The sequence below is a fragment of the Colletotrichum higginsianum genome, chromosome 10 (assembly GCF_001672515.1).
Source record: "Colletotrichum higginsianum IMI 349063 chromosome 10, whole genome shotgun sequence".
NCBI classification, from domain to species: domain Eukaryota; kingdom Fungi; phylum Ascomycota; class Sordariomycetes; order Glomerellales; family Glomerellaceae; genus Colletotrichum; species Colletotrichum higginsianum.
Window position 1 is genome coordinate 316,016 of NC_030962.1, and position 23,212 is coordinate 339,227.

A 23,212-nucleotide genomic window follows, 5' to 3' on the forward strand; every position below is an offset into this window, starting at 1 on the left:
AGTGAAACATGACAACCCTGTGAGAGCTATCAAAGCTGCTCGAGAGCATATAGACCATTCCATTCATTCCCCAAAGGAATAAACAGCAAGAGGAAACAGCTTGGAGGCGGCTTGGCTTGAGTGTTTGGGGGGGGATGTTGTGGAGTGATTCTCCAGCATGGCGGCCATATGTGCCTCCGCACTGATACGAGACTAACAACGAACAGCAGGGGGGAATACAGGGGTATTCCCAAGCAATGTGAGCACGCTTGACCTTAAATGGGCCCCAACTAACGGGCTGAGGCAACGTGAGCACCCAGCTCCCCCCCCCCCCCCCCCGTGACGAGGGTTCTAGCTGAGCCAACCCTGTAGCCAATCCCTCAATGCGGTGCGGTGCGGTGTGTCTTTGGTAGAGTTTGTCCCAGGTGGCAGCAGACAGGGCCTCCCCCGATCAGTGAGTGTTGTCTTACGTCTACTCTGTAAGCAGACAGACACAGGCACTTATAGCATAGTTGAGAGAAGTGGTGGTAACTGAGTACTGGTACTAGTACACTCGCGATTTCCCGTTGCCGCTTACAACTTCCCATCTATCTTCAACACTACTCTGCTGTACTGCTATAGCTCAGCCACAGCAGACGCGGCAGGCTAATCTCACCATTCATCCATTCACTCAGCTCACTCACTCACTCACTCACTCACTCACTCGATGTCAGATACACCATCACCAGACAGCAGCAACCTCTCAGACAGCCTCGGAAGGAAAGCAAAAGAAAGGGAGGGTGGCAGTGAACTGAGAGCTGAGCTGGGCAGACACCACCTAGAATGAACTCTGTCTGATATGTCCGTCTTGGCCCTGGAGTTTGCCCAAATCCCCCAACGCTGCCCACAACCTTAACCCCCTTCGCTTTAACATTTGGCCTTTTGTTTTCTTCTTCTATATACCTGTACTAGCGATTCACGGTACGTCGTACAGAACATTCGGGCCGTCGGTCGGATTGGTCCCCCCGTCTGTTTCTGCTCCTCATCATCCGTCGTACTGGATCAACATCCCATCTTTTTTTCCTTTTTTTTTTCTGCCCGCAGCTCCTCCACCCGAAGCACTGAAAGCGCATGTCGAAGCGCCCTTTGCTCCACGAATACATCTCTCTCTCTCTCTCTCTTACTCTCTCACATACGCGCACGCCCGCACACACGCACACACCAACCTTTTGCATTTTGTCTCCGTTCTCCAGTTGGAAAGGAGGGGCTACGGCTTACCCACCCTGGCAATATTCGCCTGCGCTTGCGGATGCGCATCTGGGACTCTGGGGGGGTAGACCGAGTCCAGGCGGTCTAGACCCAGACGGCATAGAGGCTCACTCAAAGCCGATGAGCCCGTCGACCCCATCATGGTCGCCGACAATCAACGCCTGCCGTTCCCCGCCGGCGGCGGTGGTGGCGACGACAACCATAACTACAACTGCAGCTACAACGACAACGACGATGCCAATGACGGTCGGCGTCTGGCCGAGTACCCGGACCAGCCGCCGCCCGCCAAGAAGAAGAAGACGCGGACGCGGACGGGGTGCCTCAACTGCCGCCGCAAGAAGCGCAAGTGTGACGAGGGCCGCCCGGCCTGCGGCGGGTGCTCGAGGCGGAAAGAGAGGTGCGAGTGGGGGATCAAGGTGACGTTCCGCGCCGAGAATGCCCAGACGATCCGGCGAGACCACCCGTCCATGAAGAAGGCCCGCCGCCCGCCTCTCCGTCGACAGCTCGAGATCCTCGACGTCACAGACGAGGTCATCCGCGACTACCACTTCCCCCCCGGCCTCCAAGACTACGACTCGGACAGGGACCGGGACCGTGACCCGGACCCAGACCCAGACCCAGACCCCGGGCTGTCTTCGGCCGGGGATGACGCTACCCCCGACGACCCGAAGACGACGACGACGACGACGGCGGCGGCGGCGGCGCCGGTGACGACGTACGACAACACCGATGAAGCCAAGTTCCTCGACAGTCCCGTGTCGTACTCGACGTCGACAGTCGGCGGACGCACGGCATCCGTCGCCGACTCCAACACCGCCAGGAGGACGCAGTCTTTGTCTGGGCCCAGCACAGCGTCAACGGACCAGGTGGCCGCCGTGTCGGGCTTCGGTGCCCTGCTGAGCCCGTCGACGCGGCGAAGAGACGACGACAAAACACACCACTCGCCGGTGGGCGACGGCATGGACTATCACCTCTCGCCGGCGTCTACCTCACAACTGGTCACCGACAGCGCCGTGGCGAACCTCATCTACCTCAGCCAGGGCGGCGGAGTCCATGGACATGGTCATTATCATCATCATCATCAGCAGCAGCAGCAGCATCATAGTAATAACCAACAAGAACACCCTCCGCCGACGGTCCCCGGCGGCATCCCTGTCACGACGTTACCCGTGGACCCCCTGATGGACGCGCCCTTCGACTTCATGGACCAGATCTTCACGCCCGAGGGCTCGTACGAAGACGGCATCTTCCTCCCGGGCTCGGCCTACCACGAACTACACTCTACACTGCGGAACCACCTGATCCAGGAGGTCCGGTCCACCGGCCCGACGAGGCCGGCATCCCCGGCTTCCGGCCAGAACTCCGGACAGAGATCCACCGACGCCGTTTCGGGGCCTTCGTCGCAGTCGCTGTCGTCGCTGTCGTCGTCATCGTCGTCCTCGTTATCGTCTTCGGAATCAACCGACGCAGCTGAAGAAACGACGGCCGCCGGCGAGACAACATCCTCGGACCACGAACCCCCCTTTCTCCCCCCCAACGAGGAGTGCGCGCTGTGGAAGAACTGGGTGGACGAGATCTCGCCCTGGCTCGACAAGTTCGACAACCAGCGGCACTTCCAGCACTCGCTGCCGACCATGGCCCGGTCTCACGACCACCTACGCTACTCCATGCTGGCCCTCTCGGCGCGGCAGCTCGAGCTGAAGGACCGTACCCGGCCGACGGACCAGAGCCTGGCGCTCTACCAGGAGGCGATCCACCTGCTGCTGCCGCAGCTGCCGACGCGGACGACGGCCGTCATCGCGTCGTGCGTCGTGCTCTGCGTGCTCGAGATGGCCAGCTGCTCGCCCAAGGCGTGGCGGCGCCACCTCGACGGCTGCGCGAGCCTCATGCAGGCCGTCGGCATGAACGGCTTCGTCGGCGGCGTCGAGCAGGCGCTCTTCTGGTGCTTCGTCCGCATGGACGTCTGCGGCGGCCTCATCTCGTCCGTCCGGACCCTCATCCCCGTCGGCCGATGGGCGTCCGGGGTCGTCGACGATCACAACGACGACAACGACGACGACAACAACCTCGAGGCCGACGCCGGCCGGTTCCTCGCCCACAACGACCGCGGCCACGACACCTGGGCCAACTACGCCGTCTACCTCTGCGCCCGGGTGCTCAACCTGCTCGCGCCGCTGGCCAAGGCCAACCCGGGCGGCCTCTTCTTCGACGGCGGCGGGCTCCCGACCAACGACGCGCAGTACCGGGCCCGATGGATGCGGCTCTGGCGCCTCGTCGAGGACTGGCACGCCCGACGCCCGGCCGAGATGCGGCCCATCATGACCATCCCCCCCTCGTCCGACGACGCCGAGCCGTTCCCGGCCATCCTCTACAGCAACCCGGCCGCCATCTCGGGCAACCAGCTCTACCACACGGCGGCGCTGCTGATGCTGCAGAACCGGCCGGCCTCGCTGCGCCCGTCGCCGCGGCCGCGCTCGGCGCTCTGGCACGCGCGCCAGATCTGCGGCATCTCCATGACGAACCACCACCACGGCGCCTGGACCAACAGCGTCCAGCCGCTCTGGATCGCCGGCCGCTGCATGAGCCACCCGGCCGAGCACCGCGCCATCCTGCGGCTGCTGGACAAGATCGAGAGGGAGAGCGGATGGGGCACCAAGTGGAGGGCGGACGACCTGAAGGACTTTTGGGGCGACCTGGGAGACGGTTAGTATCCCGTGACGTGCCGATATTCACTCACTCACTCACACACACTTACACTCACTCACACACACACACACTCATAAACACTCACACTCATAAACACTCACTCACGCACTTACACTCACTCACACACACACATACACATACACCAAGAGAGAGAGTGTGACTATTGAGCCTGTGAAGTGGTTGTTCTTTCTTATTGCGTATTACTTGTTTTTTTTTTCTTCTTTCCCCTTCCTCTTTCTAAAGATGGACATGATGAAAAAAGTGCTTCTTCTGACCCTGAGATCTTTTCGTGAAGCAGCTCCAGCCGCCGGGGAAGGCGTTGGCGCAAAGCGACCTCGGCGCCATGCGTCCATCTTCAATATCGGGTCCGGTGTCTGATACCACGTCGACGGGTCCGTGAAGAGAAGAATGCGATGCTACCGACTCACACGTGTATCTGTACATACCTTACATTACCTTTACATGGGCGCATCACTACCACCTCATAAATACCCACCCCGACAACGGACCCCCTCCCCAGCCATGATGGGTTCAGTCGATACCGAAATTAGCATCAGACCAGCATCGTTCTTCACGTGGTACGAAAACCTTCAAACGTAATCCAAGGAACGACCAATGGGGGGTGAGGTAAGGCGATGTTGACGGCTCCAAAACTGTGTCGAGCAGCACCAAACGGCGTGGGCCGTCATCTCCACAAATCGTCCACAAAGTCAAGGACTAACCCGGTGAGTACATACATGCGATGTAGTGGACAAAGTACTTTTCAGTGCGCAGTACTTGTACGATGTACAAGTAGTCTTTTTCTGGAAATCCTGACGGTAGGCGGAAGGCTCCAGCCCAAGAGATGCGGCTGTTCATGCGGGATTGCGGAGGGAGAGCCGGGGGGGCCGGCCGGGGTATCTTGTAAGACGACGAGGATGACCTCACTGCCCTCCTACCCTTACCCCGTTTTCCCCGCCTGGGTGGTTCGACGGTTCGACGGGAGGGAGGACAAGTGCTAGCTAGCTAGTGAGTGTCGATGTGGGCACACTAGGGTCCGGGTGATTTTCGAGCCAGAACCAAGCAAGCAAGCAAGCTGTCCAAAGGGAAACCCGAGGCGCCGTGTTGCGATGGAAAGCCATGCCGTATATCGGGGGTTGTCGGGCAACCAACCCCAGGCAGGGTGTACTCTCCCCGTGACCGAGGCGGCTATGATTCACCTATTGAAGCGCCTATACTTACTACTACGTTGTACTTACAACCCTACTCATCTCATAACCTACATACAATACAAGGTACTCACCAATGCCCATAGAGTAGACCACCCCGCAGGGATTCCGCCGCCGCCATAGGTACACATGCCCTTCGTCTCTACTTGTAAAAACGTGTGCATATAGGCGAGGATTCGGGTTAAAGCCCGCCAGGATCTGATGGTCAAGGACTGTTCTTCTTTTGGCGACACTCACATGGCGCGAGGAGAGGGGAAGGTTGAGCCGCCAGTCCGTCGGTTGTACGGCATCGTTTCTTCTTCACTCTTTCGCCAAACCGCGCGCTTCTAATAGCCCATTCTGGCGTTCCTGGCCTGGTGTGTTGAAAAGCACACTATGAGGGGATGCAGAGAAAACAGACCATTGTTCGTCGGTTACAACTGCAAGCCAACCTCGAAATCAGAGCCGGAGAACCAAGGACTGGGGGAACGCGGGGGGCTGGCGCTTCCAACTTCCCTTGGTTTCTGTAGTCAGCAGCTCCACGCACTCCTCGACGGCATGGCCCATAACTCGGCGATTTTCTCCCTGATCCCTGCTCCGTCCACAGCGAGATCCTCGGTAACTGGTCTCCCCCCGGATTCGCAGCCGGATCTTGGCTTACCCAAGAGTCTTGCCAAAGCTTGCTTTTGTGTTGGGGATGAGAGAGGGGGAGAAAGACTCTGTTCTGTATCTGTGTGTCCATGTCTGTGTCTCCATGGCATACAGCACCTGTATCCATATATCGTAGACCATTGACTGCATGTGGTAGACTCGCAAGTAGAATAAGCCTCGAGTGAGAAAATTCTTTCCCCCCGTCATCCCTGCACGTTGCGAGCAACCCTCCCGCGGGCCGCAAACGACGCTGCGAGTCAGTTTTGGGGATGCCATGCCCTCGCTTGACCTTTCGTTTGTGAGCAACAATGCGCCTCCAATTGCCAACGGCAACCACGCGTTCAGCCTGCAGAGGTCACCCTTTGACTCCGACTCACTCGTTGTTACTGCTGCCCTAGATCTGGATGGAGTACCTGGGGTCCCCGCGCTGAAGTTCGAGCGCCCCCCCTGTGAGTTGATGTGGGGGAGGGGGAAGGGGGAAGGGGAGGGGAGGGGAAGGGGGTTAAGAGGCGGCATTTGACACACTAAACACCCTTCTCTCCAAGGTTTTGCAGCAATCAAATGACGTTGCTTTTGCACCAAATCGAACGATAAGATGGGGAAACTAAGGGATGGGCCAGGAAGGAAAATAAAATAAGAGAAAAAGAAAGAAAAAAAACGAGGGAGAGCCCAAGCACTTACAATTATAACAATCCTAACCGCGTCTCGAATGCTTCCTCAACCTCAACGTTGCATGGCATGGTTCCGGATCTGCACATATAGCAACCGTTGACTCCCACACCCTCCTCCTCCTCCTCCTCCTCCTCCTCGTCCTCCCCGTTCATCGTGAAAGGACGGTCTGTTCTTTTGCGTCTCCGACTTACTCAAGTCGTCTCATTCTCTTCTCGACTTTTGGGGGTTCGTCTGCGAATAACTTCCCCTTCGCGGTCACTGGGCTTCAAGTTGTAAACCAATAATAACAACCACAACAACAACAACAATACCACCACCATCATCATGACCATCCTCGTCGGAAGGCCCCTCAACTGGGCCATCACGGCCACCGCCGGCTCCGGCTTCCTCCTCTTCGGCTACGACCAGGGCGTCATGTCCGGCCTGCTCACCGGCTACGCCTTCACCCGCACGTTCCCCGAGATCGACACCACCAACGGCGGCGGCGGCAGCTCCTCGCTGCAGGGCACCGTCGTCGCCATCTACGAGATCGGCTGCTTCTTCGGCGCCATCTTCTGCCTGCTCGTCGGCGAGCGCCTCGGCCGCCGCCGCTGCATCATGATCGGCTGCGTCGTCCTCAGCATCGGCGCCGCCCTGCAGGCCGCCGCCTTTGGTATCCCGCAGATGATCGTGGGCCGCATTGTCGCTGGTCTCGGGAACGGAATGAACACGAGCACCATCCGTAAGTTCTCGGTCCTCTTCCCTCTCCCTAGAGCTATTTCTCTCTTTCTCTCTCTCTCACCCTCTCTCTAAAGCTCAGCATGGTGCGAGATAAATAATCCCCTTACTTACTTGGACGCAGCCGTGTGGCATTCGGAGCTGATGAAGGCGGACAACCGAGGCCGCGGTCTCGCCATCGAACTGGCCATCAACATCTTTGGCGTTGCCCTGAGTTACTGGGTTGACTGTAAGTTGATATCTACCCTTATCTCACAGCAAAGCCTCAAAGTCACAAGAAACTCACCATCATCATCATCATCACAGACGGCATGAGCTTCATCGCCAACGACGCCCAGTTCCGCTTCCCGCTCGCCCTGCAGATCCTCTTCGCCGTCGTCACGTTCCTCGGCGTCCTCGTCCTCCCCGAGTCGCCCCGGTGGCTCATCGCCCACGACCGCCACGACGAGGCCCGCCACGTCCTCTGGGCCGTCGAGCGCGACGCCCGCTCCATCAGCGAGACCGAGCCCAAGCTGGAGCGCAACCTGGCCGAGATCCAGGCCGCCATCCGCGAGGAGCGCGAGGCCGCCAACGCCGGCAGCTTCCGCATGATGTTCAAGAACGGCGACCAAAAGTTCTTTTACCGCACCATGCTGGGTATCGGAGGCCAGTTCATGCAGCAGCTGAGCGGCATCAACTTGATCACCTACGTACGTACTGAACTTGACTCATCGATCAACGCCCTCCATATCTATCTCTGAGCCCACAAGAAATCTAACATGGACACACAACCATCCAGTACGCCCCCGTCATCTTTCAAGAGTCCGTCGGCATGACGCACAGCCTCTCCCTGCTCCTCGCCGGCTTCAACGGCATCGCCTACTTCTTCTCCTCCCTCATCCCCATCTGGATCATCGACCGCCTCGGCCGCCGCAAGCTCATGCTCTTCGCCGCCGCCGGCCAGTGCGCCTGCATGGCCGTCCTCGCCGGCACCGTCTCCAACGGCAGCGTGCCCGCCGGCATCGTCGCCATCGTCATGCTCTTCCTCTTCAACTTCTTCTTCGCCGTCGGCCTGCTCGCCATCCCCTGGCTGCTGCCGGCCGAGTACGCGCCCCTGGCCATCCGCACCCGCGCCGCCGCCCTCGCCACGGCCTCCAACTGGATCTTCACCTTCCTCGTCGTCGAGATCACCCCCGTCAGCATCAGGAACATTGGCTGGCGCACCTACGTCTACTTCTGCGTCTTTAACGCCTTCTTCGTGCCCCTCATCTACTTCTTCTACCCGGAGACCCGGAACCTTAGCCTCGAGCAGATCGACCGCCTCTTCACGGGCGGCAAGGTGCAGCTGTATTGGAAGGCGAGCATGGGCACCCCGGGCGAGGGGGGGACGGGTATCGTTGACGAGAAGGACTCGGAGTCGGGCTCGGGAAAAGTCCTCCGTGTTGAGAACAAGGAAGACTCCCCCAACTGACATGGACGTGACATGTGTCGAATGAGTTGGGAAAATGTCCTTCTGTTGAGAAGGGGTTGCTCCAATATGGTCGGAGAGATATGTATTTAGCAGAGGAGAGAGAGAGAGAGAAAGAGAGAGAGATGCACTACGAGGAGAAGTCATGATATCCAACGGTCAAAGTACCGTTACAAAAGTAAAAAAGGATGGGGGGAGGGGGACCGTTTCCATTAAGTAAAAATAGTAATCATACACACACACCCTTTGACTACAACTTGCTGTCCTTGTAAACGGGCTTCCTCTTCTCGACGAAACTCTTGACCCCCTCCGTCATATTCTCCCCGGCCTCCATCAGACGGTAGATGCCCTGGTCGACCACCGCCGTCGCCTCCCCGGGGCCCATCGGCTCCCACCCGCTCTTGAGCCCTTCCCTCGAGACGATGACCGAGTCGGGCGAGTTCCGCGCGATCGCCTCGGCGGCGCTCAGCGCCGTCTCCATCAGCGAGTCCGGCGGCACGACCTGGTTCACGAGGCCCCAGGCGAGCATCTGCTCGGGCGTGTAGTCGGAGCGGCCCAAAAGGGCCATCTCGGACGCCCGCTGCCGGCCGACGGACTTGATGAGCCTCGGCAGGGCGCCCGCGACGGCGATGACGCCGATGGTGACCTCGGGCAGCCCGAACTTGGCCTTGGTCGAGGCGTACACCAGGTCGGCGTTGATGATCATCTCCATGCCGCCGCCCAGGCAGAGCCCGTTCACGGCCGCGATGACGGGCTTCTTGCCGCCGCGGTTCGACAGGCCCCCGAAGCCGGCCGACGGGCGCCACTTATCGCCCGGGTTGCCCAGGGCGTCGGAGGGCGTGACGACGGCGGGGGTCGGGTCGGCGCCGACGGAGGACGGCGTCGGCGGCTTGCCGGACGTGTTGCGGACGTTCCACTCCTTCAGGTCGGCGCCGGCGCAGAAGGCGCGGCCGGTGCCGGTGAGGACGGCGCAGCGGAGGGACGGCTCGGCGTCGTACCAGTCGTAGAGGCTCGCGAGGGTGTAATGGAGCTCCGAGGGGATGGAGTTGAGGTGTCGGGGCCGGTTGAGGGTGATGAGGAGGACGTGGGGCCGGGGAAAGGAGATGTCGACCTCCGGGACAGCCGGGGGAGGGGTTGCGAAGGCTGGCTTCTGGGCCATTGTGATATGCGTTGAGTTGGGAGCTTGGGGGGGGGGCTCGTCCTGGGATGAGATGCGAGAGGGTGCGATGTGAAGCTCGGGGACGCCGGTGGTTGAGGCGGAGGCGGAGGCGGAGTCGAGTCGAGATGCAGTGGAACCGGCAAGTCTCACCGGGGTTCAAGGGTGAATGGTGATGTCTTGGGCGGGTGGCGACTGGAAGTAAGGGAATCTGGAAGTCTGTCGAGCGGTGAAGTGATTTCCAGGACTCAATTGCAATCAAACAGAGTAGAGTAGTCTATGATATCCAGTGTGCATTGGTCAAACTTGGATGAGAGGAAGCGGGGGGTTGGGGATATCCGGGGTTCAGATGACGATGTGGTCCGGGGGAGAACTCACCGATCGCCGATTTGCCTCGGCTCGTTGCAAGTAACCGGGAATGGAGCTCCGTGCGGGGTACACCGAGCTCGGTGTATCTCGGTGTATCTCGGTACATCGGTGAGGCCGGGAAGTGGATCCAGTGCCGGTGCACCACACCGGGATGGGATGGAGGAGAGTGACTGGGCCCGGATGGACCCCATTCATCTGTGGCTTAGTTGAGGATGCGAACGTGGGTTTGAGCACATGGCACCGGTTCAAAGGCTTGCCGACTTGGCTCCAGGACCAAGAACCCTTCGAGTGAGATCCAAAGGTATCGAGTTGATTAAATTACTCGACGAAAATCGGCCAAGCCGTCGTGTCAAGATCCTAACATGTTCGTCCGGTATCGCCCAATCGTGTCTGTCTATGAAGACACCTCTGTCTTCTCATGTATATGCCAGCTTCAAGACCGACTAACGGTCTACTCTTTCGCGTTTGTTTGTTGTCAACAAGAAATCTCAAGTTGGCTTATGCACTGATTCTGGTTACTAGTGACGATTTTTTTCCAATGTGTATTTCCCACAACACATTGCTGTCATTGACGCTCTCACTTGTTTTGACGCCAAAATCTGTTAGAATCACCGACACTATTACTGACCTCTTTCAACTTCCTCGAGTGGACCACGCCCCCTCCACCCCCCAGACCATCTCTGTGCGCCGACACAGTTTTGACCATCCAGCTAAAACCACATGCCGCCACCCCAGACCCTGACAAGCTTACGAATGCCGGGCAGTCTGAGGAGCGAGGTATATCCGTCACTTACCAAAGTCTAATTCATACTTTCTCGCTTGACCTTACTGTGAATGCACAAACACCTTAAAACTTTCCAAAGTAGTGCGTTTCGATGAACTGGAGAGCGTCCAAAAAAAGAAGAAAAAAAAGAAGAAAAAACTAGGCCTTTTGTTTTACGCGAGGTTTTCACCCTTCCCACTGAAGCTGTATGACCGTTTCAACGTTGAAATGTGTCGCATATCTTGTACGGGTCGGGAAAGGGGAGAAAAAAAGAACCTTAAAGCATAAACTGCGGGCAATACGTGTCGGAGTATTGAGCAGAGGGAGTGGCCGCCGGCCGGTATCTCAGACAGTCTGACACACAGGACCTCTCCGCTTGCTTCCCCAGGCATTCTGGCAACCTTTTCTGGACGTCTGGCTGGTCTATTTTTGTCACAAACCCATTGCCATTCGGTCAACCTATCATTACTGGTGTTTGTAATCCCGTTCTCTTACCAGTATGTCAATCAACATATTGGCAGCCCCTCCCGTAATCAGACGGGACACGATGAAATGAACTCTTCGCCCGGGACAGTTCTCGGTCAAGACGTCGGGAGAGAAAGAAAAAAGCCCGTAGTATGTGATGGAAACACCCCAGATCATGCGTTGTCTCCCTTAACATACCCGCCGGCCATTTTCTCACGGGGTTCTGATACTCGTTTTAGGAAGAACGTTGACGAAGCACGCCTGTTCAAAACACGCAAAAGGCGAAACCGGGGCAATGCTCAGCCAACGCCGTGGCATGATCGGGATGCGCGGTGACCTGGGTGAGGCGAGAGGCATCGCATGAGGGAAATGGTATCGATCGGTTTTGCGAAGCCTCAGCAACATGCGTCACCCGGAAGATGGAATTGCGCTCGCCGTCCGAAGGCTCCGAACCCGAATCCATGGAACCATGCTCCCATACGTCGTCCAGACGAAGCCCATCATGCAATGAAACTTGAAATCTCTTGGCCAAAACTCCCCGGGTTGACTCGAGTTGTCGGCCCCCCCTGTTCAACACCAACTGGGTTTCTACATCCCCGACTGGTCGAAACTGAAGTCCCGCGCGCCATCATAGTCACATTGGCGTTATGATTAGACTTTCTCCCGACGTCCTTGGCCTGAATCCTGCCTCACACACCACACCATCTTGCCGCCCGCGGCAGGTGTCAGCTTTGTCGCGATGCGGCGCATCGGTCCTCTCCCCTCCCCCCCCCCCCTCCCCTCTCCGGAATTTGGCATCCTGCGCCCAGCACACCAGGCCGCCTACCGCAGGCTCATGTCAAACGGCAGCACGACTCACAAACGGAGGAGAGGGGGGGGGGGGGTTGCTTCGTCGCAAGTCTGAGGGCAGACGCGGTCTGAAGTTCCGAACTCTAAGTCCGGATGGCATGGGAACGATGGCAAGGGGAGCCACGCGCACAACTGCTGGTATATATCATCACCAGCGAAGCCCATACATATGGGAGAACGATAGGATAGCCCATCACTTTTCTGGACAACTCGGTCTCAACTTTCTTTTTCTTCTTTTTCTATTCCCTTCTTTTTCTTACACGCAGTGCCGGCCATTGCTCTTCTCTGCATCCATTCGTTTGCGAGGCATCCCGCACTTTTTCTTTTTTTTGTAATACATCACATTCTCTAGAGAGTTCCGGCGAGACCATAAAAGCATAAAATACAAAATGAAGCCCTCATTCCTCACCCTCGTTGGTCTGCTGGCCGCCTCCGTCGCCTCCAACCCGGTGCCGGCCAGCAACGTCGCCGCCCTCGCGGCCAGGGGCGGCGCCGCCAACAACAACGCCAACAGCGAGAACAACAACGCCAACGGCGCTGGCTGCGACGCCGGCAACGCCGGTAATGCCGGGAACCAGGGCGATCAAAAGGCCGGCAAGGGCAAGGGCAAGGAGAACGGCAAGCAGAACGGCAAGGAAAATGGTAAGGAGGACGGCAAGCAGAACGGCAAGCAGAACAGCAAGGAAAACGGCAAGCAGAAGGATCAAGACAAGGGCAAGCAGAACGGGAACAAAGGTGGTGCCGGAGCCGGAGCCGGGGCCGGAGGTGCTGCCAAGAACGGCACCGCTGAGGCTGGCGGCGCTGCTGGTGGAGCCGGAGCCGGAGCCGGAGCTGGAGGTGCTGGCAAGAACGGCACTGCTGACGCTGGCGGCGGAGCTGGTGGAGCTGGTGGTGCCGGTGCCGGAGCCGGTGCCGGTGGTGCTGCTGGCGGCGCCCTTGTTCTGCCCGATGGGCGCATCAAGGCCGACGCGGTTCCCGAGGACTTCAATGTCCTCGAGAGCGTGTTCAAGAGCGCCGTTGTCAAGGGAGATGGTAAGTGATGCCCGGGCCCCCAACCCTTCTTCACATCGACCCATCTGACAAGAAAACCAGGTCTCAAGTTCAGCGATGTCATCACCTTCCCTGAAGTAGAAGCGTCACTCGTAAGCCAACATATCCTTCCGTCGTCGGTGCAGAACATGCTGACAACCCCGTGCTCCCCAGTTCGACAAAGCCGGCAACACAAAGGCCTTTGCCATCAACATCGACGACAAGTCCGTCTTCATCCCCCAGGGCGGCGAGGCGCAGTCCAACATCCGCCGCGCCGACCTGCTGCCCAGCATCCGCTCCCAGCTGAACGACGTCGCCGTCACCGGCGTCCGCACCATGCACTTCTCCGTGCAGCGCGACCCGGCCAAGCCCCTCAACGCGACCCACGACTACCAGATCATGAACCTCGAGTCCAAGGACTTCAGCTTCCGCCAGGTCGACGTCCGCACCGGCGCCGACAACGGCAACGAGATCGCCATCTTTGGCAACTCCAAGACCACCCCGGCGCCCGCCAAGATCTTCTCCACCCCCTTTGGCGAGGGCCAGTTTGAGAACTTTGCCCTGAAGATGGACTTCAACGCCAAGTGGGTGTTCTCTCTCTCTCTCTTTCCGCCCCCCCCCCCCCCCCCCCCCCCAGAGATGAAATCATACTGACCATGGTTGACAGCACCGTCCAAGTGTTCCACAGCACCGGCCAAGCTCCCCTTCAGCAGGTCACCGAGCCCGTTGCCAACGGTGAGTCTTCGCCTTTTCCCTTCACAGTCTAGCGAGAGGGAGATAGAGCCAGGCTAACAAGATGCAGACCTCGCCGGCCTCGGCGAATACCACTTCTCCCTGCAGAAGAACGCCGTCGGGAACGCGCCCCAGCCCGCGGGTATCCAAGAGGCGCTCTTCTTCGGTGGCATCTTCATGGAAGACTCTACTGATGGCACCGTCACCCTTCAGTAAACCCGAGTTAATAATAGAAATCCATGACTGTGTCCTTGAGAGGATTGCCGTTGGCTTATAATCGGTGGCCGGGGGGAAGCTTACACGTTAGATTGATTGTATCCAATGATCCGGTAGCGTTTAACTGATATGCCACCATTGAGACAATATTGCGTATGAAGTGGAGTGTCTAGACATTGAATCGGGAGTACCTGGATGATTGATGCATCACTGGGAGAATTACGCGCTTGCTACCAAATTGTCTTGATCCCATCAAGTTGTCCGCTTCAAGATAGTGTACACCACTTGTTGGGCCCGTCCTAAGCTAGACGTTTCCTGAACTCAAGTGATGATTGTATTAATTGCTTCGTGTTATCACTGTTGAACTGCCATGCCCTCCACCCATTGACTCTCCTTTCCAACCTCGCTGTGCATTTGTTGGTGGCATACATAGCCCTTTTGTGTTCGCTGCTGTGGCATCAAGCCCCTTCAGGTTTGCTTGGTACTTTCATTTCGGGTCGAAGCTCTACCGGTCTCAATCGGGCGACGAGGCAGCGATGACAGCAACAGCGAAGCCAAAAGCGACGGCAGCACGTTCGACGACGATGTGCCTTGTCAAATCTCTCCCGTCATGTGCTTGACGGCTCGATGCTTTCTCTGCATGAAGTATCCACAAGCTACGGTTATCTTGCGGGGATTAATAATCGCAATTCACAGCGAAAACACGTGGGTAATGACGGAGTACGGTGCATGTCTATTCTATTCCGCAGCGTAGAGGTACTTTAGGAATAACCATTGTTTACTCATCGTAAAAGAAATGAAGATTGACGAAAGTCCACTCCAAGGACATTGGGGCATATCGTGCGTATTATTGCTCTTGTAACCCAGCCTGACTTTCTAGGCCAGGGGTTGCAAAAACCGCCTTGGTAGATTTCCGTCGTTACTGAGTCTTTCTAGTCTTCTGGCCCTGCGGGCTTTGTGGGGCTTGCCGATGAATGTTCCGGGATAAACGCTGACCGGTTCTTCGAGCACTCCAAAGACGCATTGATGATTGATATTGAATCGGCGCCGTGTGCTCCCACCAACCCCACAGGGTTGCAGCAGCCTCACCACAGGAATGGCGCGCAGGGGAGCATGAGAACTCGGGGAACGAAAATGGTTCGGTTCTCGTCACTTGTTCCAAAAATGTTCCTAGGACTAAAGGTAAGCAGTGGGAAGTGAATCAAAGTGTTTTTCTGTATTCCATGAGTTAGTGGAAAAAGGGCCACCACTACTGGAGAAGGGCAAGCTCAGGTTTAGAGCTTCCATTAGTCAGACAACCTAGTGTAATGATTTCAGTAACCAGGTCTCTTGGAGGCGTCAGTTATTTGGTACGTTCTTACAACTGGAGTCCGCGGGGTGATCAAAAGGTGTGTCCAGTTAGTTACCTGGTAAAGTGGTTTAAAATGAAAGATGTGAAAAGTGCCAAGATCGGCGTCACCGCGTGTTAGTCGAGAGGGAACGGACCCAAACATCCACCCTGGATAATCAATTTGAGTTCCAAGCTAATATTTGTACTTGTGTGTTTTCTATCCTTCCCTCTCTCTCTACCGATGAAAACAAGCCGATTCCACCTCCCTTCGCATTCGCTTTTCGGCCTCGTTCTGTTTTGATTCAAAAGAGACTGTGCTGCAGCGGCGCGCGCATGGTTCGTAGAGCCTACACATCTATCCTCTTGCTCTCACCACCATTTAACCAGTTGCTGGCGGCTAATTACAGTAATGGCTAATATTATTCACTCTTTTGGAAGTGGGAGCTTCCGTTCTTTGTTCTTGTTGTTTTTGATCCACGCAACCCTGATCAGCGCCTCACCTACGCCCAGCAACACCCTCACCAAGCGAGCAAAAATAGAGACTCCCGAGTTTGGTAAAGACTACAACGGCCGTGTGGAAAAGGGCCGATATCTCAGGGACCTGTTCCCTCTCAGCAACGAAGAGACGGCAAAGAAAAACAAAGGGGTTTCCCTCGCGAGCCCGTTCCAGGACCCAGCCGCTGTGGCCCAAAACGGCTGGCTAATATACATCTTTCGGTACCCCTTCGATCAGAAGAATGCACTCGCTCCTTCCTACGGCAACGTCCTCGACAAAGCCTTCGAGGATAAGGATCTTCCAGTAAAGAAGACGGAAGCCGCTGTGTACCGCTACTGGCACAACAAAAACTTCATCAAAGATGATGACTATGAAGAAGTGAGTAGCCTCGAAAGTTTTCCCTTCTTGCCATGCTTTGAAAATGCCAAAGAGGCCCGCTGATTCCGTCCCTTTTTTAGCCTACGAAAGCTATGTACTCGAACGTGGTGGTTCCAGCCTCCGGGGCCTTCATTTTCGACCAAAACAAGAGTCCTACGTATTCAAAGGGCGAACTTAAAAAAGGGGTTGTTCCGGACTTGGACACGCTATCCGATATTGCCTACTTCCAGTGGCTAGACGGCTGTGAGTCGAAAAAGATTGACCCGAAAGGCCTCAAAGTCGTCTTCCGATCTCATGTTTCCCACAAGGGAACATACGACATTGTTGTACAGGCTTTAAAAGACGCGAAATTTGAAAATGTTCCAGGCTGGGACAAGAAAGCGGTGTTTTCAATGGACAGCCGGGAGGGCCAAGCTATTCTTGGGACTGTGCAAGGCAGCGGGACGGCCTGGATGCTCATCCAGCACAAGGAGGCTCTCGGCTTGAAAAAGATCACCGAAGTCGCAGTGTTTGGACATGGCAACGGCTTCGACTTCAACAAAGATCCCGCCAAAGAATACACGAACCTGAATCTAAGGTTTACCATTAAAGACGTTTAGATATTTCATGAACACGGAAGAGGGAAAAGTACAAAGCCGCCTAGCACACTGAGCTACCTATGCCTAAGTATGATTCAAACTTTGTGTAAAGTCTGGCCCACACAAACTGGATGGCAGTAAAGTAAGCAAGACCTCAAGTCAGAGGTAGCTGCCATTGCCAACTATATTCCCCTCGGCCGCCTACCCCGGTGGCCGAGATAACGTCCGAAGCTCAACTAACCCCGAAAAGATGCTGGGTTCTATCAGGTTCGTCCAGAAGCCACTCGCTTCCGCGGCCATTCAGATGCCACCAGCTACCAAGCGCACTACGACCTTGAAAGAGGCCATTACTCAGGAGGCAATGCGCAAAGTTCCGAAGTAGGTGAGTATAAACAAGACTCCATGTGAATGTGGCAGCTAACGTGTACTTCAACGTAGTTTGGTCCTCGTGGGACAAATATTAACGAACGCCCTGCCACGATTGACGACAACGCTCCCAACGGAGACAATCATCACGGGAATGCATCGGGATAGCAGAGGGCAACGGGGACGCAAACCTCCGACCTCACCTGTAGACCGTTCTGGTGTTGGCATTTGAAAAGCTGATTGGGAGATACGTTTTCGCCGCCAAGGAGCCTTCTTGGATCAACATGTCCCGGAAGAGAACACCCGGAGACACATCGAATCCCCAAATGTTGGAGACAGTGCGAAGCTGGTTTACCAAGGCTGAGCACATCTTCTCGCTTCTCAACCTCGCAAGAGAGATGTGATCATACCGGGTCTTTCTAGACAGCAACTACCGATCGAACGTAGATCAAGAACCGACAAGCAATGTCCCCGCTCGAGCATAGATTGGTCGAGTCACAGGAGAAGAAATTTGCCGAAGTCGATCGTGTCTTGGAGGCTCTCCAAAATGTTGCCAGAGTTCTTCGGCAAGATTTGAAGCAGAGTATAGAGATATTGGAGGAGGGAAATGGAAAGGCAATCCGGGTCTTCACCGTTGTCACTCTCTCCTTTCTCTGAGAATCGGAAGGTTGGAAGCGACAAGCCGCTTTGTGGCCAACCAAGCTCTGCAGATCTCTTGTCGGAAGCTTTTTCGGAATGAACACAACAGATATCAGAGATACCAGCTGAGACCAAAGAGTAGTCTTGGACCTCAGCCCTGCCAGTTACATCTTGTGTACTTATCGTGGCATTTATGTATGGCTGCAAGTGGGATGTGGTCATGGATGCGGTGTCCGAGAGAGCTCCCGCAGCGAGGTCAACCATCCCTCTGCCACGTTCATGAGGGCGACTTGGTGCCGTTGGTTGACAAGAAAAGGTTTGCTTAGGGTCAAAGCAACTAGTTGAGACTGGTTCAATGAGGAATCGGGCGGTACAGGCCAAAGAATACGTTTCGAGGCTGAAGAGAGAGAGAGAAGAACATGTTGAAACGAACATTAGAGAAAGGGCAGTTACAAGACGACACACTGGCTAGAGTCTCATGTACTGATTTATGATATCCGTCCTGTTTATCCATTCCACGAATATCATCACACCACACGCTCGCATATGAGATTGTTCAAGCGATTATATCGTCTTTGGGTTTCGACTACTGGCCCACATTGACAAGCGTCGTTTGGGCAGACCGGAGAACCAGGTGCACGACGGCGAATGGGCTTCGGTTTGTGTGTAGCAATCTGACTCGACACGACCTCCTGCTACAAGTATCACAAAGAGGTAGCTCGACCAGCCACGGACGAAAGGGAGGACAATCAAAGTCCCGTTAACCTCATGCACCAGTTGGCTGTCACTACAGTATATCGCCAACCGCAGGACGATGAGGAGCGCGCTGGCTGACAGGGCCACTTCCAGAATCGAAACTCTATTGCATGGTGGCGTCTGGCCGGCGGCCCCGTGGTTTTTGGGATACATATCGGGGGTAGACCATGCAGCTTTCCGCCCGTCAAGGGGGTCGCGACCGCTCCGCGCGTCATCGCGCGCTCGTCTTGTTACTGCGACGGGATCTCTCAGTCCAACCCGTCTTCATATCTTCCAGAGAAAAGAGGCAGGGTTGAAGGCGTAGAAAGCAGAGACCATAGCCGTTCCCCGGGTTCTGGCAGTTGTGCTTGCACCCAGCGGCAGGGCTTTTGCCGTCAAGGGAGCCCGGCTTAGGATGCGCCGGCGGCCAGGACCTTATCCTGGCTGGCCTTATCAAGCTTCGTTAGCCAGCACAGCAAGACAAACATCAAACGCGCCTCTCTCTGGGCGGCTTAGTATCCAGCTAAGCCAGGAGACCAAGACCGCCCGATACCTCGGATGACAATCGCCCCAGGCTCGGGGATATGCGTCTTTGTGCGCCTCTTGCGAGGTCTGGAGATAAGTGGAACGTATGTTGATGTGAATGTGTCGATCGCAAGGGAGGAGATCCCCAGACCCCCCCCCCAGCTATGCGAGCGAACTAACTGGGGTGGGACCAAGGGTTTTTTTTCTCTTCCTCTACTTTTTGGGTTCGTCCTTATCTTGGATGTGGCTCCTTTCCAAGCCTCTGCTTATCAGGGACGGGGGCAAATCCAAGAAGTACCTCTGTTGGCTGCAGGGTTCGGTATCATTTCGTGCGGGAAATGGCTCCGAGCCCTGAATTACCGAAGTGTGTTATTCTCAACTGGCCGTGAGACGACGACAGGACGTTCGAGAGATGGGATTCCAGATCGAAGCACGCAATCGTCTTTTGACGTCAACCCGAATTCTCCATAGAGGGTCCTCTCTTCTCCAGACTGACGACATGTTGACCTCGTTCTGGGCCTCAGTTTGGCAAAGCTGTGGAGAATGGTGGTAGAGAAAGAGAGGAGAGAGAGAAATAACACAAAACAAGAGATACAGATACAATTTGGGCAAAGCAAAGAAAGAGCCTTTCAGTCGTTTTGGTTGCTGCTGGAGGAGGAGGACGGCAGCCCCAAGCCGTGGCCGCGAGTCGCACCATTTTGTAGTTGACTCGATGAGATCGAGTAATGGAATTTTGGCGGCATGCGGGGTTTTTGGAGCCAACGATAAGCTCCCCCATGTCAAATGGAACTACTTTAGGCTTATCATGGGGTGGTTCATGGGTACGTCGTGTACAGAGTAGTGTCTGTCGATAGCCGTAGACCCGTCCCAAGCCGGACAGGCATCATGGGAGGGAGGGGGGGGGAGGGGGGAGCTATTCCTCGTTCAAGGTTGCCCGCCCCCCCCCCTTGATAAGAACATTTCCTCGGGACGAACCAATGGCTGATGTGGGATGCGTCCAAAGAGACGAGATACTCCCAGGGCTTGTTCTCCTCTTACTCGATCAGATTTGACGTCGTTGTTCGACCTCGAGGCCTCGCCAATTGCTGCAATCGCGGCGAGACCGGCCACATCCCTTGTCCCCGGATGCGGTTCATGGTGCAGTCTCTGGTCTTGTCTTGTCTTGTCCCAGGCCTGGTCCGCCGCCCCCCCCCCTCCCCATATGGCCATATGGTCCAATCCTTTCAGAGTCTACCCCAATCTCGTCTCTGCCGACGAGACTGAAGAGCTTGTCGATGTGGGGGGTTCAGCGTTCGGGTCCCGTCCCGTCAGTCGATGCCGCCGCTAGACACGCGAAGCTACTACGTCCAAGAGTGACTGACGAGGATTCCGTGTTTTTCTTTATCAAAGTCTCTCCCCATATCATACTCGAGCGACACCGGCCCAGTACCCGTCGTACCTAAACAATAAATATCAGACGATTTTCCCCTTTCCGTCCGTTTCACTCCATCTGAACTGCCGAGAGACCAAACCCACTGGCCACCCACTCATCCATCCGCTGGCTCTCTCTATCTGCCTTGGAATCGCCACTCGTCAGCGCTCCAATCCCGTGTGCAGATCACGACCCGGATCACAACGAACCCCTCCGTGCCGCCTTGCAACCTCACGTGCATAGCGTCATCGCAGCGTGTTGTCGTGTTGATCCTGGTTCTTTTGAACGGTTGCGGCTTCTTATACCCAGGCCGCCCGGCAGACATCACACAATCCGCGCGTATCTCTCACTTTTACCCTCCAAGAGAGACGAAACACGCTCACCGAGACGGCGGACATGGACACCGCAACGACCACAGGCCGGCCGGGCCAGGCCCACTCTTCGAAATGGCGGTACTGGGCCGACAAGCTCGCGGTCGAGTCGGAGCCCGGGCTGACGAGCGCGCAACTGATGGTATGCTCCGCCAGCCTCCGAGAACTCGTGTGGACGTCGGGAGAGCCTTGAACTGACAATCGGGCGCGCCGTGTAGCTGACGAACTATGACCTGAAACCGTACGTAATCTGACCCCGAGATAGAGAGATGAAGAGGTTGAAGGAGAGGGACAGACGGAGAGAAAGAGAAACCAGTACAGTCTGTACTGTCCGTGGTGAACCCCCATGCTAACAGACGAACCAGCGTCGAGCCCGAGAGACGCCAATGGGGCCCCTGGAACTTCGTGGCCTTCTGGGTTGCCGACTCGTTCAACGTCAACACGTGGATGATATCGTCGTCCATGATCGTCAGCGGGCTCTCGTGGTGGCAGTCGTGGCTGTGCGTCTGGATCGGCTACGCCATCGCCGGCGCCTTCATCTGCCTGACGGGCCGCATCGGCGCCGTCTACCACATCGGCTTCCCCGTCGTGAACCGGTCCTCGTTCGGCATCTGGGGCAGTCTGTGGCCCGTCTTCAACCGCGCGGCCATGGGTGAGTTGCTATTAGTCCGAGGAAAGTAATGTTGGTTTCTTTGTTTGCTAACACCCTCCTGAAGCGTGTATTTGGTACGGCGTGCAGGCCTACATCGGAGGCCACTGCGTCTATCTCATGATCCGGTCCATCTGGAAGTCCTGGGTACGTGATGACGACGACGACAACTCTCACCATATTCCACTGATTCCTTTCACGAAAACTCGTGGGAGTCGTCAACACACGACGAGCCTCGTAGCTAACGTGAACGTAGGACCGCAACGAGATCCCCAACACGTTCCCCGAGGACTCGGGCACGCGCACCGCCGACTGGGTCTCCTTCTTCATCTTCTGGCTCTGCTCGCTGCCGGCCATCTGGTTCCCCGTCCACAAGATCCGCCACCTGTTCACCGTCAAGTCCTACGTCGTCCCCTGCGCCGGCGTCGCCTTTCTCGTCTGGGCCGTCGTCCGCGCCGGCGGCGTCGGCCCCATCGTCCGGCAGCCGGCCAAGCTGCAGGGCAGCGCGCTCGCGTGGGAGTTCGTCAAGGGCGTCATGTCGTCCATCGCCAACTTCGCCACGCTCATCGTCAACGACCCGGACTTCTCGCGCTTCGCCGGCAAGCCCCGCGACGCGCTGTGGTCCCAGCTCATCACGATCCCCGTCGGCTTCGCGCTGACGTCCTTCATCGGCATCATGGTCTCGTCCTCGTCGACCGTCATCTACGGCGAGGAGATCTGGGACCCGCTCGACCTGCTCGAGCGGTTCATCGACGACGGCGGCTCGGCCCAGCGCTTCGGCGTCTTCGTCATCGCCGCCTCCTTCGCCCTCGCCCAGCTCGGCACCAACATCGCCGCCAACTCCGTCTCGGCCGGCACCGACATGACGGCCCTGCTGCCCCGGTGGATCAGCATCCGCCGCGGCGGGTACATCTGCGCCGCCGTCGGCCTCGCCATGTGCCCGTACACGCTGCTCACCTCGTCCAACCAGTTCACCACCTACCTGTCGTCCTACAGCGTGTTCCTCAGCTCCATCGCCGGCGTCATGTGCTCCGACTACTACCTCGTCCGCCGCGGGTACCTCGAAATCAAGGAGCTGTACGACGCGCGCAAGACGGGGCCCTACTACTTCACCTACGGCTTCCACTGGCGCGGCTACGTCGCCTACGTCGCCGGCATCCTCATCAACGTCGTCGGGTTCGCCGGCGCCATCGGCCGCGACGTGCCCGCGGCGGCCACCTACATCTACAACCTCAACTTCTTTGGCGGCTTCATCGTCTCGAGCGGCGTCTACTGGGGCCTCTGCAAGCTGTCGCCGATCCCGGCCTGCAGCGACAGGTGGATGGAGGTCGGAGACGAGATCGACGACGTCCGCGTTGCCTACGGCGCCGACAGCCAGGACTTTGACGAGGAGGCCGTCACTGGTTACTCCAAGGGTATGGATGATGGAGCGAAGCGGATTTGAGGGTGTGTATGAGAGGAAGAGGAGGAGGACGAGGAGGGTGTTGTTGTTGTTGTTGTTGTTGTTGTGTGTTTGGATTTTCGATGATACCACTTGTGCAAAGATTT

General features: G+C 56.9%; 6 protein-coding genes across 6 annotated transcripts; 5 read left to right on the forward strand and 1 right to left on the reverse strand.

The window, feature by feature from the left end:
* Positions 1–1,367: 1,367 nt before the first annotated feature.
* Positions 1,368–3,935, forward strand: CH63R_13542 (C6 transcription factor; the record flags this gene model as incomplete). The annotated part of the gene is made up of 1 exon (XM_018308516.1): positions 1,368–3,935. The coding sequence occupies one exon, from the start codon at positions 1,368–1,370 to the stop codon at positions 3,933–3,935; it is 2,568 nt and encodes an 855-aa protein (XP_018150834.1).
* Positions 3,936–6,767: 2,832 nt separating this feature from the next.
* Positions 6,768–8,610, forward strand: CH63R_13543 (Hexose transporter; the record flags this gene model as incomplete). Its single annotated transcript, XM_018308517.1, has 4 exons — positions 6,768–7,164; positions 7,285–7,374; positions 7,467–7,849; positions 7,939–8,610. 4 exons carry the CDS (start codon positions 6,768–6,770, stop codon positions 8,608–8,610), a joined length of 1,542 nt encoding a protein of 513 aa, XP_018150835.1.
* A 247-nt stretch (positions 8,611–8,857) lies between these two features.
* On the reverse strand, positions 8,858–9,766 carry CH63R_13544 (Enoyl-CoA hydratase/isomerase; the record flags this gene model as incomplete). Its single annotated transcript, XM_018308518.1, has 1 exon — positions 8,858–9,766. One exon carries the CDS (start codon positions 9,764–9,766, stop codon positions 8,858–8,860), a length of 909 nt encoding a protein of 302 aa, XP_018150836.1.
* A 2,832-nt stretch (positions 9,767–12,598) lies between these two features.
* CH63R_13545 (uncharacterized protein) lies at positions 12,599–14,186 on the forward strand (the record flags this gene model as incomplete). Its single annotated transcript, XM_018308519.1, has 5 exons — positions 12,599–13,241; positions 13,302–13,351; positions 13,413–13,822; positions 13,906–13,973; positions 14,041–14,186. The coding sequence occupies 5 exons, from the start codon at positions 12,599–12,601 to the stop codon at positions 14,184–14,186; spliced, it is 1,317 nt and encodes a 438-aa protein (XP_018150837.1).
* Positions 14,187–15,925: 1,739 nt separating this feature from the next.
* Positions 15,926–16,989, forward strand: CH63R_13546 (WD domain-containing protein; the record flags this gene model as incomplete). Its single annotated transcript, XM_018308520.1, has 2 exons — positions 15,926–16,390; positions 16,471–16,989. 2 exons carry the CDS (start codon positions 15,926–15,928, stop codon positions 16,987–16,989), a joined length of 984 nt encoding a protein of 327 aa, XP_018150838.1.
* Positions 16,990–21,040: 4,051 nt separating this feature from the next.
* On the forward strand, positions 21,041–23,108 carry CH63R_13547 (Uridine permease; the record flags this gene model as incomplete). The annotated part of the gene is made up of 5 exons (XM_018308521.1): positions 21,041–21,157; positions 21,234–21,256; positions 21,372–21,667; positions 21,732–21,811; positions 21,921–23,108. The coding sequence occupies 5 exons, from the start codon at positions 21,041–21,043 to the stop codon at positions 23,106–23,108; spliced, it is 1,704 nt and encodes a 567-aa protein (XP_018150839.1).
* Positions 23,109–23,212: the final 104 nt, after the last annotated feature.